The sequence below is a fragment of the Rhipicephalus microplus genome, chromosome 5 (genome assembly GCF_043290135.1).
Source record: "Rhipicephalus microplus isolate Deutch F79 chromosome 5, USDA_Rmic, whole genome shotgun sequence".
Taxonomy (NCBI): Eukaryota; Metazoa; Arthropoda; class Arachnida; order Ixodida; family Ixodidae; genus Rhipicephalus; species Rhipicephalus microplus.
The window spans coordinates 102,500,513-102,515,717 of record NC_134704.1 but is presented as its reverse complement, the minus strand read 5'-3'; the positions used below and the strand labels follow the sequence as shown (position 1 = coordinate 102,515,717).

Here is a 15,205-nt window from a genome sequence, read left to right as displayed (position 1 = left end):
TTCGAAACGGGACGGCGCCGTACTTAAATTTTTAAGGAGTTGCGCGGGTGTGCAATGAGACATCACGCCGTCCCTGAGTAACTTCTTACATTTGACAGCACATATTTCATTGCGTTTCTTTTCCTCGAATATGCACAGCGAGTTAACCTCCAGAGTACTAAGCGGGGTTTGATTACACATATTCTTCTCTTCGTTCATCAGAGATTTCAAAGCCGAGCGGTAATGATTAACAGTAATACGCAGAAGTTCTAGCGAAGACTTCTGTAGGGTGTCTTGCCACCTTTTTGCGTTATTATTTGACAATTGAGAAGTGGCAGGGCGTAGGAAAAGGTTCAGACCTTTTGGTGCAATAGAAGCAGCGAGGTAAGTTTCTAAAGTGGCAGTGTGTAGCTCGTAACGAACTCGTTTTTCCACTTACGAGCTACACACTGCCACTTTAGAAACTTACCTCGCTGCTTCTATTGCACCAAAAGGTCTGAACCTTTTCCTACGCCCTGCCACTTCTCAATTGTCAAATAATAACGCAAAAAGGTGGCAAGACACCCTACAGAAGTCTTCGCTAGAACTTCTGCGTATTACTGTTAATCATTACCGCTCGGCTTTGAAATCTCTGATGAACGAAGAGAAGAATATGTGTAATCAAACCCCGCTTAGTACTCTGGAGGTTAACTCGCTGTGCATATTCGAGGAAAAGAAACGCAATGAAATATGTGCTGTCAAATGTAAGAAGTTACTCAGGGACGGCGTGATGTCTCATTGCACACCCGCGCAACTCCTTAAAAATTTAAGTACGGCGCCGTCCCGTTTCGAAAATACACCCCGTTCGGATGATGTTTCAAACGTAGTCAACATATCGAACTGTAGTCTGTCCAAAGATGAAATGTCTGTATTATCGCGTGGTTTGAAGTTTTGCCCCGCAACGGGTCATTGCGATGAATTCCAGCTACTCAGTGACTTAGATAATTTCGCACGCAACCTGAGATTGAGGGAGTTCTTTCACGGTAGAAATAACAGTAGCCATGCTTCCGGGGTGCTGCCGTCAGCTAAACGTTGGACACCACCATTACAACGCGATAAATACCTTGATCTATATATTGATGCTGTTCAGCGCGATGTAATTCAAGCATATAGGCAGAAAACTTCGTTCCGTCGAAATCTGCGCGACGGAGAACTGCAAGCGATCGAATTATTAAGGAAGCGCAACGACATCACTATTAAGCCAGCCGACAAGGGTGGTGCCATCGTGGTTATGAACACAGCAGACTATATTAAGGAGGCTCTTCGGCAGCTCAATGACACTTCATTTTACAAACGACTTGATGCAGACCCCACAATGGACTTCAAAGAAACTCTAAAACAAAAGATATATGCACTCTGGCGAGATAAAAAAATATGTGATAAGGCAGCCACAACACTAGTCCCGCTAAGTCCGTCTGCTGGCCGATTTTACATGCTGCCAAAAATTCATAAGCCGAACAACCCAGGCCGCCCCATAGTCTCTGCAAACGGAACGGTGACAGAAGACTTGTCTTGTTATGTAGACTCGTTGATTCGTCACCTTCCCGCCACGTATCAGTCTTTCTTGAGGGACACGAACCACTTTTTGTCGGTAGTTAACGACATTACCGTGCCTAATGGTTCCTTTCTGGTAACGCTGGACGTATCGTCACTCTACACAAACATCCCTCACTCGGATGGCATCTTCGCGGTTGTAGAAGCGTATGAGAAATGTTCCGATGATAAGCCAGTAAACAGCACTACCATTGCGGTGCTACTTGAAATGATTCTCCACATGAACAATTTTATATTCAATGAAGTCCATTATGTACAGGTCAGCGGCACTTCGATGGGGACTAAGATTGGGCCAAATTATGCCAACATTTTTATGGGGAAGCTTGAAGAGGAGTTTTTACGCAGTCGCCTATTAAAACCGCTATGCTATAAAAGATTCATTGACGATATTTTCTTTATTTGGCCTCATGGTGAATCGCACCTTCTCTCATTCATATCAGATTTCAATAACGTTCACCCATCCATCTCTTTTACGCACGTCTACTCGACTGAAACCATAAACTTCTTAGACGTATCTATTAGCCTAATAAACGGCAACCTAACCACCAAGCTTTATCAAAAGCCTACTGACCGACAACAATACCTACATTTCAACAGCAGTCACGCTAAACATTGTAAATCTAGCATACCATATAGCCAAGCTGTTCGTTTTAAACGCCTTTGCTCCGAGCAAGCAGACTTCATCGCTAGTTGTGATAAACTGCGTGCTTCTCTTCTAAAGCAGAAATACCCGGCACCGATGATTGATGACGCAGTGGCACGTGCTGATATGCTTGACCGAAAAACACTGATCAATGCAGAGAAACATTCCCATAGCCTCAATAATGCTAACCTAGTACTCACGCATAGCGCTTCCGCACCCAATGTAGCAGCCATTCTTAGGAAACATCACAACATATTGACGCAAAGCGATCACCTAAAAGAAGTTTTTTCAGAGCCACCCCGCGCCGTGTTTCGTCGCTGTAGGAACTTGCAGGACATCCTCACGTCCTCCAAAGTACGGACTAACAATTACATTTCACACGTTGGTTGCCATCCATGCCGCAAACCTCGATGCAAGTTATGCAAACAGATGACAACCACCGCTGTGGCTAAAAGCTCCGCAAACAATTTCACTTTAAAAATACGTGGCGATTTCACCTGTGACACAGATAATGCGGTTTACCTGCTTGAGTGCTCCTTTTGTCACTTGCAGTATATCGGTCATACTGAAAATTCATTTCGCTACCGTTTCAACAATCACAAGGCCCATGTGCACTCCATGCCTCATCTGCCGATTTCAAGGCACGTCGCCACTACCGGACATAGTTTTGAATCATTTAGGGCAACTGTATTGGAGGCGGGATTCACGTCGCATTATAAGCGTGAGATACGCGAATCATTTCTAATTCATAAGTTCGGAACGGCTTCTAGGGGTTTAAACGAAAACGCGGGCAAACTGGCTAGCATAATTGCGTAGAATACAGTGCGTGCTCGGCCTCATGCGGCGACAGACTTATCTCGTTCGTGTGTGTGTGAATGGATGTTTAATCCTTCGTAAAAGTGCATTATGTATCGTTATTATTATTATTTTGTAGAGTCAATCTTGTGCTATGTACGCTCGGCGCATTGCCTATATTTCTTATATGTTCTGTGCTCGTGGTATCTCACTGGCCAGTGACGCGATTATTATTATTTTTTACGCGATATCTTTATTTTTGTGATTGTGAGTCACAGTGCGGTGTTGTGTCCACCATGCGCATGTACCTTGCTTTCATTGCGCATAGCATCTGGCAGTGGTGCACTGTTCCTGTGTATACATCCGCCTACCTATATATTAAGTGCCTGTAACATACTGCAATCATTCTGACGAAGGCTGGTCCACCAGCCGAAACGTTAATAAATCCACATTTCGTACGTGCGTCCTTCTCTTCAATCATATATATATATATATATATATATATATATATATATATATATATATATATATATATATATATATATATATATATGGAGAGAGAGAGAAGAGACACAACGTAGCGGTTGTCTTAATTTTATTTCCAATGGTTTCGACCGGTGGACCGGTCTTCGTCAGGGTTTGCGAACAAGTGCGACGCTATGTGAACATGTCGCGTCGACATAGTGGTGCAAGAAGGAAACGGGAGAGAGCGACAAATTAGTGGTGTTTTACAATATATATATATATATGTATATATATATATATATATATATATATATATATATATATATATATATATATATATATATATATATATATATATATATATTGTTAAGGCGTTTATTAGCCGGCAACGAGCGAGAATACACAATGGCGACAGTCACAGCCAAGCACGGGCCCTCAGCGCGAGCGGCGTCCCTGTTGGGTAGCCCCACTAGAAGGTACTCAAGAGTTCGACCCATTTCATAGTTCGGAGGCTTCGCTACAATTACCCCGGGGTCGAAGAGGGAGCCGCCTGGCGACCTAACAGCTTGTTATTATGAGCGGGTCATAATAAGGCTTCAGGCGCTCCACGTTGACGATGTCTCGCCCACGGCGGCGCATGTCCGAAGATTGTTCAACGGGTTCGATCAGATAGTTGACGGGTGAGGTGCGCTCGATGACACGGTAGGGGCCTTCGTATTTGGGACGTAGTTTGGAAGAGAGGCCAGCGGCAGAGGTCGGAATCGAGAGCCATACAAGCGCACCAGGAAGGAACGTGGACTCAGAAGTGGTGGAGCCATCCCGGATACTCTTCTGCCGCTCTTGTTCTTGCGTCGTAAAAGTCTTGGCAAGCTCGCGACACTCTTCAGCAAGCCTGGCTGTCTCGGAAGTAGATGTACACTCATATGGATCCGGCGTGTACGGGAGTACCGTGTCCATGGTGTGCGACGGGTGCCTTCCGTACAGCAAGTAGAAAGGTGAAAAACCAATCGTGCTCTGAGGGGCGGTGTTGTAGGCGTAGGTGACGAAGGGCAGTATATTATCCCAATTAGTGTGGTTGGCAGCGACTTACATAGAAAGCATGTCGCCGAGGGTGCGGTTAAAGCGTTCCGTGAGGCCATTCGTCTGTGGGTGGTAAGCAGTAGTTTTGCGGTGGACAGAATGGCACTCCGTCAGAATGGCTTCGACGACTTCCGACAAGAAGACACGGCCTCGATCGCTGAGAAGCTCTTGGGGTGGTCCGTGGCGCAGTATAAATCGATGCAGCAGGAAGGACGCAACATCGCGCGCAGCAGCCGCAGGGAGAGCGGCGGTTTCGGCGTATCGCGTTAAATGGTCAACGGCAACGATGGCCCAGCGGTTACCAGCCGACGTCAGAGGAAGTGGTCCATACAAATCGATACCTACGCGCCCAAAGGGACGGTCAGGGCGAGGTAACGGTTGTAGACTGGCGTGCGACATGTGGGCTGACGGTTTACGGCGTTGGCAAGTGAGGCAAGAGCGAACGAACTGCTGCACATAGCGGTACATCCCGCGCCAGAAGTAGCGTTGTCGAATGCGATGGTAGGTTTTGAATACCCCAGAGTGCGCGCATTGCGGATCAGAATGGAAGGATTCACATATCTCTGACCGCAGACTGCGGGGTATCACGAGTAACCACTGCCGGCCGTCGGCGTCGTAATTGCGTCGGTGTAGGAGGCCGTCACGAATGGCGAAATGGCGAGCTTGACGACGCAATGCACGCGTGGATGGCGTTGCGGATGGATCAGAGAGCATGTCGATGAGCGGGCCGATCCAATTATCCTTTCGCTGTTCGGTAGCGATGATGTTAACATCAATGGCAGAAACAGCAGCCGAGGATACTGAGCAGAGCACATCACCTTCAGGCAGAGGGGAGCGCGAGAGGGCGTCGGCGTCAGCATGCTGGCGTCCGTTGCGGTACAGCACGCGGATATCGTAGTCTTGTAAGCGAAGAGCCCAACGGGCGAGACGGCCTGAGGGATCCTTCAATGATGAAAGCCAGCATAGTGCATGATGGTCGGTGACAACATCGAATGGGCGACCATACAAATAAGGTCGAAACTTTGTAAGAGCCCAGACGATCGCCAGACACTCTTTCTCCGTGATGGTGTAGTTTTTCTCGGCTCTCGTGAGCGTACGGCTTGCATATGCTACGACATATTCAGGGAATCCGGGTTTTCGCTGCGCCAGGACAGCGCCGAGGCCTACTCCACTGGCGTCCGTGTGCACCTCCGTTGGGGCTGTAGGGTCGTAGTGGCGTAGAATGGGAGGCGACGTCAACAAATGGCGGAGCTTCGCGAACGCCTCATCGCACTCGGATGACCACGAATTGAAGGGCCCGTTGCTTCCAAGGAGCTTCGTCAGCGGTGATATGATCGTGGCGAAATTTCGTATGAAGCGTCGGAAGTATGAGCACAGGCCCACGAAACTACGCAGTTCTTTGACAGATGCAGGTTTGGGGAATTCGGCCACGGCCTGAAGCTTGGCAGGATCAGGAAGAATGCCGTCTTTGGACACGACGTACCCCAGTATGGTGAGTTGCCGCGCTGCAAAGCGGCACTTTTTCAGATTTAGTTGTAAGCCGGCATTGCTCACACGTGCGAAAACTTCTTTCAGACGTTGGAGATGCGTGGAGAAATCCGGAGCAAAGACAATGACAACGTCGAGGTAACACAAGCACGTGTACCATTTCAAGTTGCGCAAAACGGTGTCCATCATGCGCTCAAAGGTCGCAGGTGCATTACATAGACCAAACGGCATGACGTTAAACTCGTACAAGCCGTCTGTCGTGACGAAGGCGGTCTTTGGTCGAGCGTCGTCAGCCATGGGTACTTGCCAGTACCCCGAGCGCAGATCGAGAGAAGAAAAAAAATCGGCTCCATGAAGGCTGTCAATCGCGTCATCGATGCGTGGCAGTGGATAAACATCCCTGCGAGTGATCTTATTGAGCCGTCTGTAGTCCACACAGAACCGCACAGAACATTCTTTCTTCGCAACAAGAACAACAGGAGACGCCCATGGACTGTCGGAGGGCCGAATAACGTCGCGTCGGAGCATATCGTCAACCTGATCAATAATTACTCGACGTTCAGCAGGCGACACGCGATATGGACGTTGCCGTAAAGGTGGATGGGCACCAGTGTCGATGCGATGCGTAACAACGGACGTGCGACCGAGAGAACTTCGCCCGACATCGAAAGAAGAACGATATTCTTGTAACAGGTCCAGAAGTTGGGAACGCTGTACGGCCGTAAGGTTGTCAGCGATGGAGGGGCCAAATACATCAGCAGACGACGAATCAGAAGTGGAAACAGCATTGATGGTACAAGACCTGGGAGCGCGCGTGTCATCGGGCACGTCCAGAACTTGTGCGTCGTCGACTGGTTCCACTCTGCCGAGACATTCCCCTCGAAGCAAGGTAACAGCGTACGGGAACGGGTTGGTTAAAAAAATAGCAGTGTTGCCCTGGTTGACCTGCATGGTCGCGAAAGGTACTAGCAACCCTTTCCTGCTGCAAGCGCGGTCAGATGGCGAAACAAGTCCAATGGTGTCGGAGAGACCAGCACAGTAGACAGACACAGCCGTTGTCGAGTTTGGAGGCACTGTTGTATCGTCTTTCGTTAGAATCTTGCTCAGTGTCGGGGGACTGTCTTCTGGCGTCAAATGCGAGAAGGGTGAGAGCTCAATTTCGGCGGCGGCACAATGGATGACGGCGTCATGGCGGGAGAGAAAGTCCCATCCCAGGATGACGTCATGAGAGCATGCCTGAATGACGATGAACTGGGCGACATACAGAACGTCCTGGATAACAACGCGAGCTGTGCACCCTGCTGTAGGATAAACCCGGTGCAAACTTGCAGTACGGAGGGATAACCCAGAAAGTGGCGTCGTCACTTTTCGAAGTAAGCGGCAGAGTTTTTCGTCCATAACTGATACGGCAGCTCCAGTGTCAATAAGAGCCGATGCACAAACACCGTCCACAAGCACGTCAATGACATTCGAGGGACTGCTCTGAGGGCTTTCACATTGCGATAGCATCGCAGTCCTTGCCTCAGGGACTGCGACGACTAGTTTTCCCGCTCATGAGCTGCCGCACTTGGCCGCATGGGAGACAGGGAACGGCGTCGTGGAGACGGTGATCTTCGAGATGGACCTGGGCGAGATCGAGGTGGCATAGACGGTGGTTCTTCGCGATAAGGACGGCTGAGTTGGCCATCAACAGGTGAAGAAATTGGAGCCGGCTGTACGCGATGGCAATAACGGGCCACGTGACCGGCGTAACCGCAGGCAAAGCAGATGGGCCGGTTGTCGGGTGTGCGCCATCTGTTCACCGGGGTAGGTCTCATTCATGTCGCAAGGGCTGATGGACGGAACGGTGGCTGCATAGTGGACTGAAGCTGAGGCTGAGGGGTTACGTCAACATACGTAGCGGGCATACCCGCTGCAACGGACGGAGGTCGTGCAGCAGCTTCAGCGTAGGTCAGAGGGGTGGGTGCTTGAACGACTTGGGGTGGCCTGGCGACCACTTGCGCGTAACTCAGGGACGCAGGAGCCGGAGGCTGTTGGGGGTGGTAAGCAGACATTACCTCCGCTATTTCCTGTTCAATCGCTCGGCGGATGGGAGGGAGAAGGGTAGTAGCCGATTGTTGAGCAGCAGGTTGGTGGGAAAAGGGCAGGAGGGAGAACTGACGCGCGATTTCCTCACGGATAAAGGACTTCAGTTCTGCCATCAACGCCACTTGGTCACAACTGGCCTCCAAGCCAGCAAGCGTTGCAGCTCGTGGTGGGGAGCGTCGGGTCATCGAACGCTGCCGGCGGAGCTCCTCGTAGCTCTGGCACAGTGTGATGACCTCAGCCACCGTGCCGGGGTTTTTGGCGAGCAGCATCGTGAAGGCATCATCGTTGATGCCTTTCATGATGTTTCGGATCTTGTCAGACTCGGACATGGTGTGATTGGATTTGTTACATAGGTCGAGGACATCTTCAATATAGCTGGTGAATGACTCACCAGCCTCCTGAGCACGTTCACGCAAGCGCTGCTCGGCTTGCAGCTTGCGAACAGCAGGGCGGCCGAAGACGTTGACGATTGCGGTCTTGAAATCGGACCAGGTGGCAAAATCGGACGCGTGGTTGTTGTACCACAAACTGGCGACACCGGCAAGGTAAAACACCAAGTTGGTCAGCTTGCCGTCCTCGTCCCATTTGTTGGGGACGCTCACGCGGTCGTAAATGGCGAGCCAGTCCTCCACGTCAGTGCCATCAGCGCCAGTGAAGATGGGTGGATCGCGGATTCTGGGGACACCGGGACAAGGGGGTGGCCTTGGAGGAGGCGTTTGCTGAGAAGCGTCTTGGTACATAGTAGATGGCAGGGTACGTGATCGTAGCTCCAAAGGCATAGACAGGGATCGCAGCACTCTCCACCAAATTGTTAAGGCGTTTATTAGCCGGCAACGAGCGAGAATACACAATGGCGACAGTCACAGCCAAGCACGGGCCCTTAGCGCGAGCGGCGTCCCTGTTGGGTAGCCCCACTAGAAGGTACTCAAGAGTTCGACCCATTTCATAGTTCGGAGGCTTCGCTACAATATATATATATATATATATATATATATATATATATATATATATATATATATATATATATATATATAGATGAAATAGATGATCAGAGTTTCTTCCGGCTACCGTAATAAAAGTTATAAACTTCGAGAATAGTGCAGTATAGGAAACAAAACAATAAAATATTTATTTAATCCTAACAGTTTCGGCTGGTGGACCAGCCTTCTTCGGAGGATGTCCTCCGAAGAAGGCTGGTCCACCAGCCGAAACTGTTAGGATTAAATAAATATTTTATTGTTTTGTTTCCTATACTGCACTATTCTCGAAGTTTATAACTATATATATATATATATATATATATATATATATATATATATATATATAGTTATGAGATCCGGTGAGACCTCTATGACCGGTGGTGCATCGGCATGCGCCCGACAGATCACGGACCCCGAAGCCACACCTGCGTTAGCGAAAAAAAAATGAATTTGTTTGCCATCTTATCGCAGGCTTTATCTCACTGCCATCTCTGGTCACCGCATACAGCTTTACATTGTGAAAATTTGTCAATGAATGACGATTAATGTGATATCGATCAATAGCTATGATCTGGCGTGATAAGGTTCCTTATGGTTATGGAGGTAAACTTGTATTGGACGAATGGAGAAAATATGTGGCCGGAACAGTGGATTTCCATATCTATATCGTCCCTTTCATCAATACAGCCCAATTAGTTGTGATGCTAGCGACGTTTTCGTTTTTGATACATGCAAGTTATTAAAATACATTACTAAATAACAAGAATTCTCAGGTTTGTTAAGGTTATACCCGTAAGGTAACCTTCTTTATTTGTTCTTTCAAGAAATTTTAATGAGAAGAATAATAACACCAGATTTTCAACGAGGTAATTTAGTATGGGTTCGCAGTTGACGTTTCCACCGCGAGCTGAGTTCTAGTTACACTGTGCTGTTCAAAAATAAAAGAAAAGAAAGAGGAAAAGAGACTGGAAGGTGCGTACAGTGCAACGCCTGTGATGACGCAGCTGTCACATGAATGTGCTGCAACTGTCTTTCGTGAGGTGGAACCATGCATATATGAAAGGGATGAGGATGTGTGAAAGCAGAGAGGAGGATGTGTACAGCAGGCATCATAATTATCGATGCGAGAGAGAGAAGTTAACAATCACGAGAGGTAAAGGGACTCTGCAACGCCCGCTGCGGATAATGGCAGCTGTTTAGAAATGTTCCATTCGGCGCACTGTGCACGTCATGCCGTTAAAGAAGTTCAGCCGGTGCACACAGAGGCATGCCAGAGCCGTATATCTTGGTGCGAGTGGTGGGCACTACACTCGCGGTCCCCAAACACCAGCGCTTTTAAAAAGCGCGATTCCCTATTTTTAGACAGAGTTCACACTTTTGTGGGCCATGGCGAGAAATAGCGAGTGCCGACCAGTCGTTCAAAGAAAACTAAGAAGTTTTGACCCCACTATACGAAGCCCTGTTCACAGTCTCCACAATAACTATCTATCTCCGGAAAGGGCTCCGGAAATTTCGACCACCTGGGGTTCTTTAACGTGCGCCCAAATCTGAGCACACGGTCCATCCTGGGTATTTTCGGATGGGTCCATCCTGGGTATTTTCGGATAAATACCCAGGATGGACACCAGTCCATCCTGGGTATTTTCGCTTATTTCGCTTCTTTCCCACTCATTTTGAGGCGTGATCTATAGCAGTTACGGACACCGGCGGCGGCGGCTCCAAAAACCGCCCTTGTTTTCATCTTATAACAGCTTTCGCTGTGAAACTAAGTTCAGAATCCTTGCGTGTCGAGATACAATTATGAAACATGCTGTATGGTAAGCTCAGTCGTGCCCAAAGATCTCTGTTAGAGAAACCGAGTTACACCACAGCCCCCCCCCCCCCCCCAGTCGTATAAGAAAGACAACGAGCTCCTCAAGGAATGCATAATGAAAATTAAGTGATAGCGTGCTTGTCACACACACTAAAGAAGTTTTCCGGAATAGCTGCTCAGTTATCCTGAAAATGGTACTTTGCTCCTCCAAAAGACGAAATGTGTGCGAAAGTTCGCACATGCTACGCATTTCTCATTGTGGAGAAAAACGCCCTTACTCGGAATAACTGTCGGAATGTTCGCGCCGTGCGCCTTCGACCCGTCAGTGGGTATACGCAAGATTGTTTCCTTTCATACGGGGCCGTAGCGTGGCGTGGAGCTGTGGTAAGTGTACGCCCAGGCTCACTGAGTGGTCGTGAGTTCGAATTCCGTGTGTTTGCTGCAAATTTTATGAAATTCATCTCTGAATGTAATGCTTGCTCATCGAGTGCACATGTAATTACATGCCTGTACACACTTCAAAATGCTAATTAAGTCAGTCAAGATCTGATTTTTCTGTAGCGCAATATAACTGTTGCTCCCTTGAGGAGTAACTGCAAGAGAGAAGAGTAACTTCGTAGCTACCCCCAAAGGGGAGGAAATGGCTACTCCTCTAAAGTACCGACCCCCATACCCCTTTCTTTATATGTTAGAGTGAAAAGCATCCCTTTGTTCCAAGGCGTTCTGGGAGTAAAGATGGGAAGCAACTAGATCTGTGAATGCAGAATTAGAGGCCCATAATTGCCGTTATTGTAAAAAAAAGTTGTTTTCACCGCAAGGGTGAAGCAAACGAATGTAATTGCAACAAATATAGTGTTATACGAAGTGAGGCTGGCAACTCTATCAAAGGCTGGTGTTAGAGAATACGGCCGCTCTAGGAACACTTTTCGCACAGGCCCTTCGCTTTGAGACCGCAGCACGTGGAAGGGAATACGAGCCGCCCGTTGATGGCTGCAGAGATAGCACACACGCCAGCGATGGTGGCCACGCCCATAAAATCAAAGTTCACTGTTACTGCTCGAGCAAACCCCCTCTTCACTTGTGTCTTTCGTGCTTGTTAATGACGGGCGGGACGTCTCTTCTCTGCTTGAGCACTCGACGGCCGGTCTAACAGGGGAGGCAGGGGGGGGAGGGGATCTTTTCGCAGGCACCCCGCGAGCGCTGGACATGGGTCGTGGGCCCGCTCTTTTGATCTCTGCTTTAGCCGTGTTCGTCGTCGCCCGTACGATGCGCTGAGGGATCTTTTCAATTTGGACCTCGTACGGGACTTCATGGCGACAAAAAAAAAAAAACCGTCAAGGCTGTCCATATAATTGCTATCGCAAAAAAAAAAAAAAAACAGCACGTGTATGCATAAGCCTGCACATTACAGATCTTTGAAATCCTACTGCGCAAAGGTACTGGGTGGAATCAGCGCCCCCTTTAGATTATTTTCGGCGGAGGGTAGCCCCCTCTTCTCTCACCATGGCACACTTCTGGTAGTGAGGCATTTTAAATTAGCTTTGACCACCTGGAATTTTTTACCGTCCACAGGGACGTAACTATAGGCGGAGTTGAGAAGGTCTGATGCCCCCAGAAATTTTCGCATTTTTTAACTTTTTGGGTAATACTTAAATATTAACACGCCTTCACATCGACCATCAGTTACCAAATTTAGCCTTTCTACACATAAACACCATCCTACAGAAATTCCTTGGTACGATCGACCTGATGGTGCCAGTAGACATACGTACCTGTGTGGTTGAATTTCACCATGGTCAAAAATGTGGCCGTCATAACGAAAACAGAATTCACAGCCACAATGGCGGCGGCAGCTTTTCACAGTAGCTACCAAGCTGTTGTGGTGAGTCCATAGCAGAAAAATTAGGCAGATCCCACGTATCTTGCGACTCGATGTAAGGCGCGTGGAAAGTAACTCTGTTGTATTTTTGTTCATTGAGCGAAATGTTACGAAGTGACGCTAAACATTTGTGCGAATGCACGCACAGCCATACGTTAAACATGTGTTTTGTGTAACCAGTTGTTTACAGTTGCGTAACATTGCAAACGGCAAAATGGCTTTTAGCAACCCCAGAAGCGGTAAGCCGATCCGAAGTGCTGGTGCTGGCGAGGATGGTAGACGTGGATGTTGCTACATGAATTAACTTCAGCGGATGGCATTTGACTACAATTGATGTTAACCCGAAGAAACCACTGAATCATGGGAGTACATATGCAATGTTTATCAAATTTGATAGCCAGCACTGCAACCACAATTGACGTTTCAAGAACATTAGGGTCGTTTGAAAAGTAGTTCCAAGACCTGACATGACTCTATGGTAGAATTCTTGACTGCCACGCAGAATGCTTGCGCTCGATTCCTGCTTGGACCTTGATTGATTGATATGTGGGATTCAACGTCCCAAAACCACCATACGATTATGAGAGACGCCGTAGTAGAGGGCTCAGAAATTTCGACCACCTGGGGTTCTGAACGTGCACCGAAATTTGAGTACATGGGCCTACATTATTTCTGCGTCCATCGGAAATGCAGCAGCCGCAGCCGGGATTCGGTTCCGCGACTTGCGGGTCAGCAGTCCTGCTTGGACCCTAACATTTATTCATTGCATTCGTCAGGTGAACTCTGCGGATGTGAGCTTTTTCTTGACGCTCAGGCGTTAAAATTACCCATGTGTGTTCTCGCCATTACTCGGTAGATATGAAGTGTCAATCACCTGTGGCACGTACCCGCATACCAGTGGCCAATACCCACCCACGGGTATGTGCCGCTGTTTGGCGGAAAGCGTTTCACGACGTATGCGATGGGATTGTGACATGTCATGACCAGGAAGTCGTACTCGTCAAACCATCTTACCCTCCCTTACTAATTTTGGTTAATCCCAAGTTGAGGGGTGATCACGAGGGCACCCATACGTAGGCGGTTGGATAGATAGATAGATAGATAGATAGATAGATAGATAGATAGATAGATAGATAGATAGATCCCCGTGGTGCCTTATGTGTTTCACCTCATGGCGGTGTTCTACTGCGGCAATGCTTATCGCTGAGTATCAATTATTATGCAATGCATATACGATCCTAGCCTCTTCAGGGACTTGTGAGCATTGCGTGATTGTCGGGTCTCTTTAAAAATCTTTCGCCGCTATGCAGCGATAGTTTGTTGTGTAACATGCAACTTGTGCGGCTGTGGATTTATGCGCATTTTATGCAGTTAGGTCATATCTGTTTATAAGACCAATTATTTGTAAGTATACTGCAGCATTAGCAAGGAGGTATAGGCCACAGTAAACGTTTGCAAGTACTTAGGTGTCACGTGTTTTGCTGATCGTTTGTAAAATTCAGATACCATTGAGATAATGGGTACAACTGGAAATGCGTTGAACGAAATCTATGTAAAAATCTAGGGTGATATGAGGGCCACCGTGTGAAAGTTCCATACCTCTAATGCTAATCACCTATACTTGCAGCTGGCTGTACCGCATCAGACCGTCGGTACAGCACACGCCGTTTACAAAGTACAATGGCAACAAGAACCTCACCTCCGACTGGAATTCCAACCACCCGAATCCTAACCAGGTGCGTTTTCAGGTCCCATGACTGCACTACGAGCATACTAATATTGTTCGCTGAATGCGTGCGTATTCACATCTTCGGCGCATGTTTGCATGGTTTACAAGTAGTTTTTCTTTAGATAATAGTGATGTAGGCGAGAACGTTACTGATCATTCTTTTTTATTATAATGTTCACATTGAGCACTGTCTATCAGGCCACTGATTATTATACACTATAGAGATGAGGAAGACGGGAAACTTATTTACTGCTCTCACACTATGATATAGGAGCAGTAGCACTACGACTCGTCTATCACTACAACTACTACTACTACTACTACTACTACTACTACTACTACTACTACTACCACCATGCTTCTTCAATACTTTTAAACATCATGAGGGTGCAACTATACACAAAACCCAGAAAGAGACAGACGAGGAAGGGCGCAAACTACCAACTGGCTATATTAAAAAAAAAATCACAGCATATCCACGGGGTGAATGACGACGAGTGGGCGAAGCTCCGGAGGGAATCATCGGTAAACCGTGAATCTACCGTATTTAGTTCGTGCTCCCTACCGGGCTGCAGAAATTAGGCGCCTTCTTCCTCTTCTAACCGCTACCACCACCACCATCCGACGACTCCGAGCGCGCGGCAAGAGTGAGCGAATTTTATTACAACGCTCC

The 15,205-nt window shown here is 47.9% G+C and overlaps 1 protein-coding gene across 1 annotated transcript in view; it reads left to right on the top strand.

The window, feature by feature from the left end:
• Window positions 1–15,205, top strand: part of LOC142761779 (homogentisate 1,2-dioxygenase-like) — a 63,115-nt gene that overhangs the window by 11,732 nt on the left and 36,178 nt on the right. Inside the window, exon 4 of the mRNA XM_075895827.1 lies at window positions 14,431–14,539. Coding sequence (XP_075751942.1) covers window positions 14,431–14,539 — 109 coding nt within the window. The remainder of the gene's footprint in view (window positions 1–14,430; window positions 14,540–15,205) is intronic.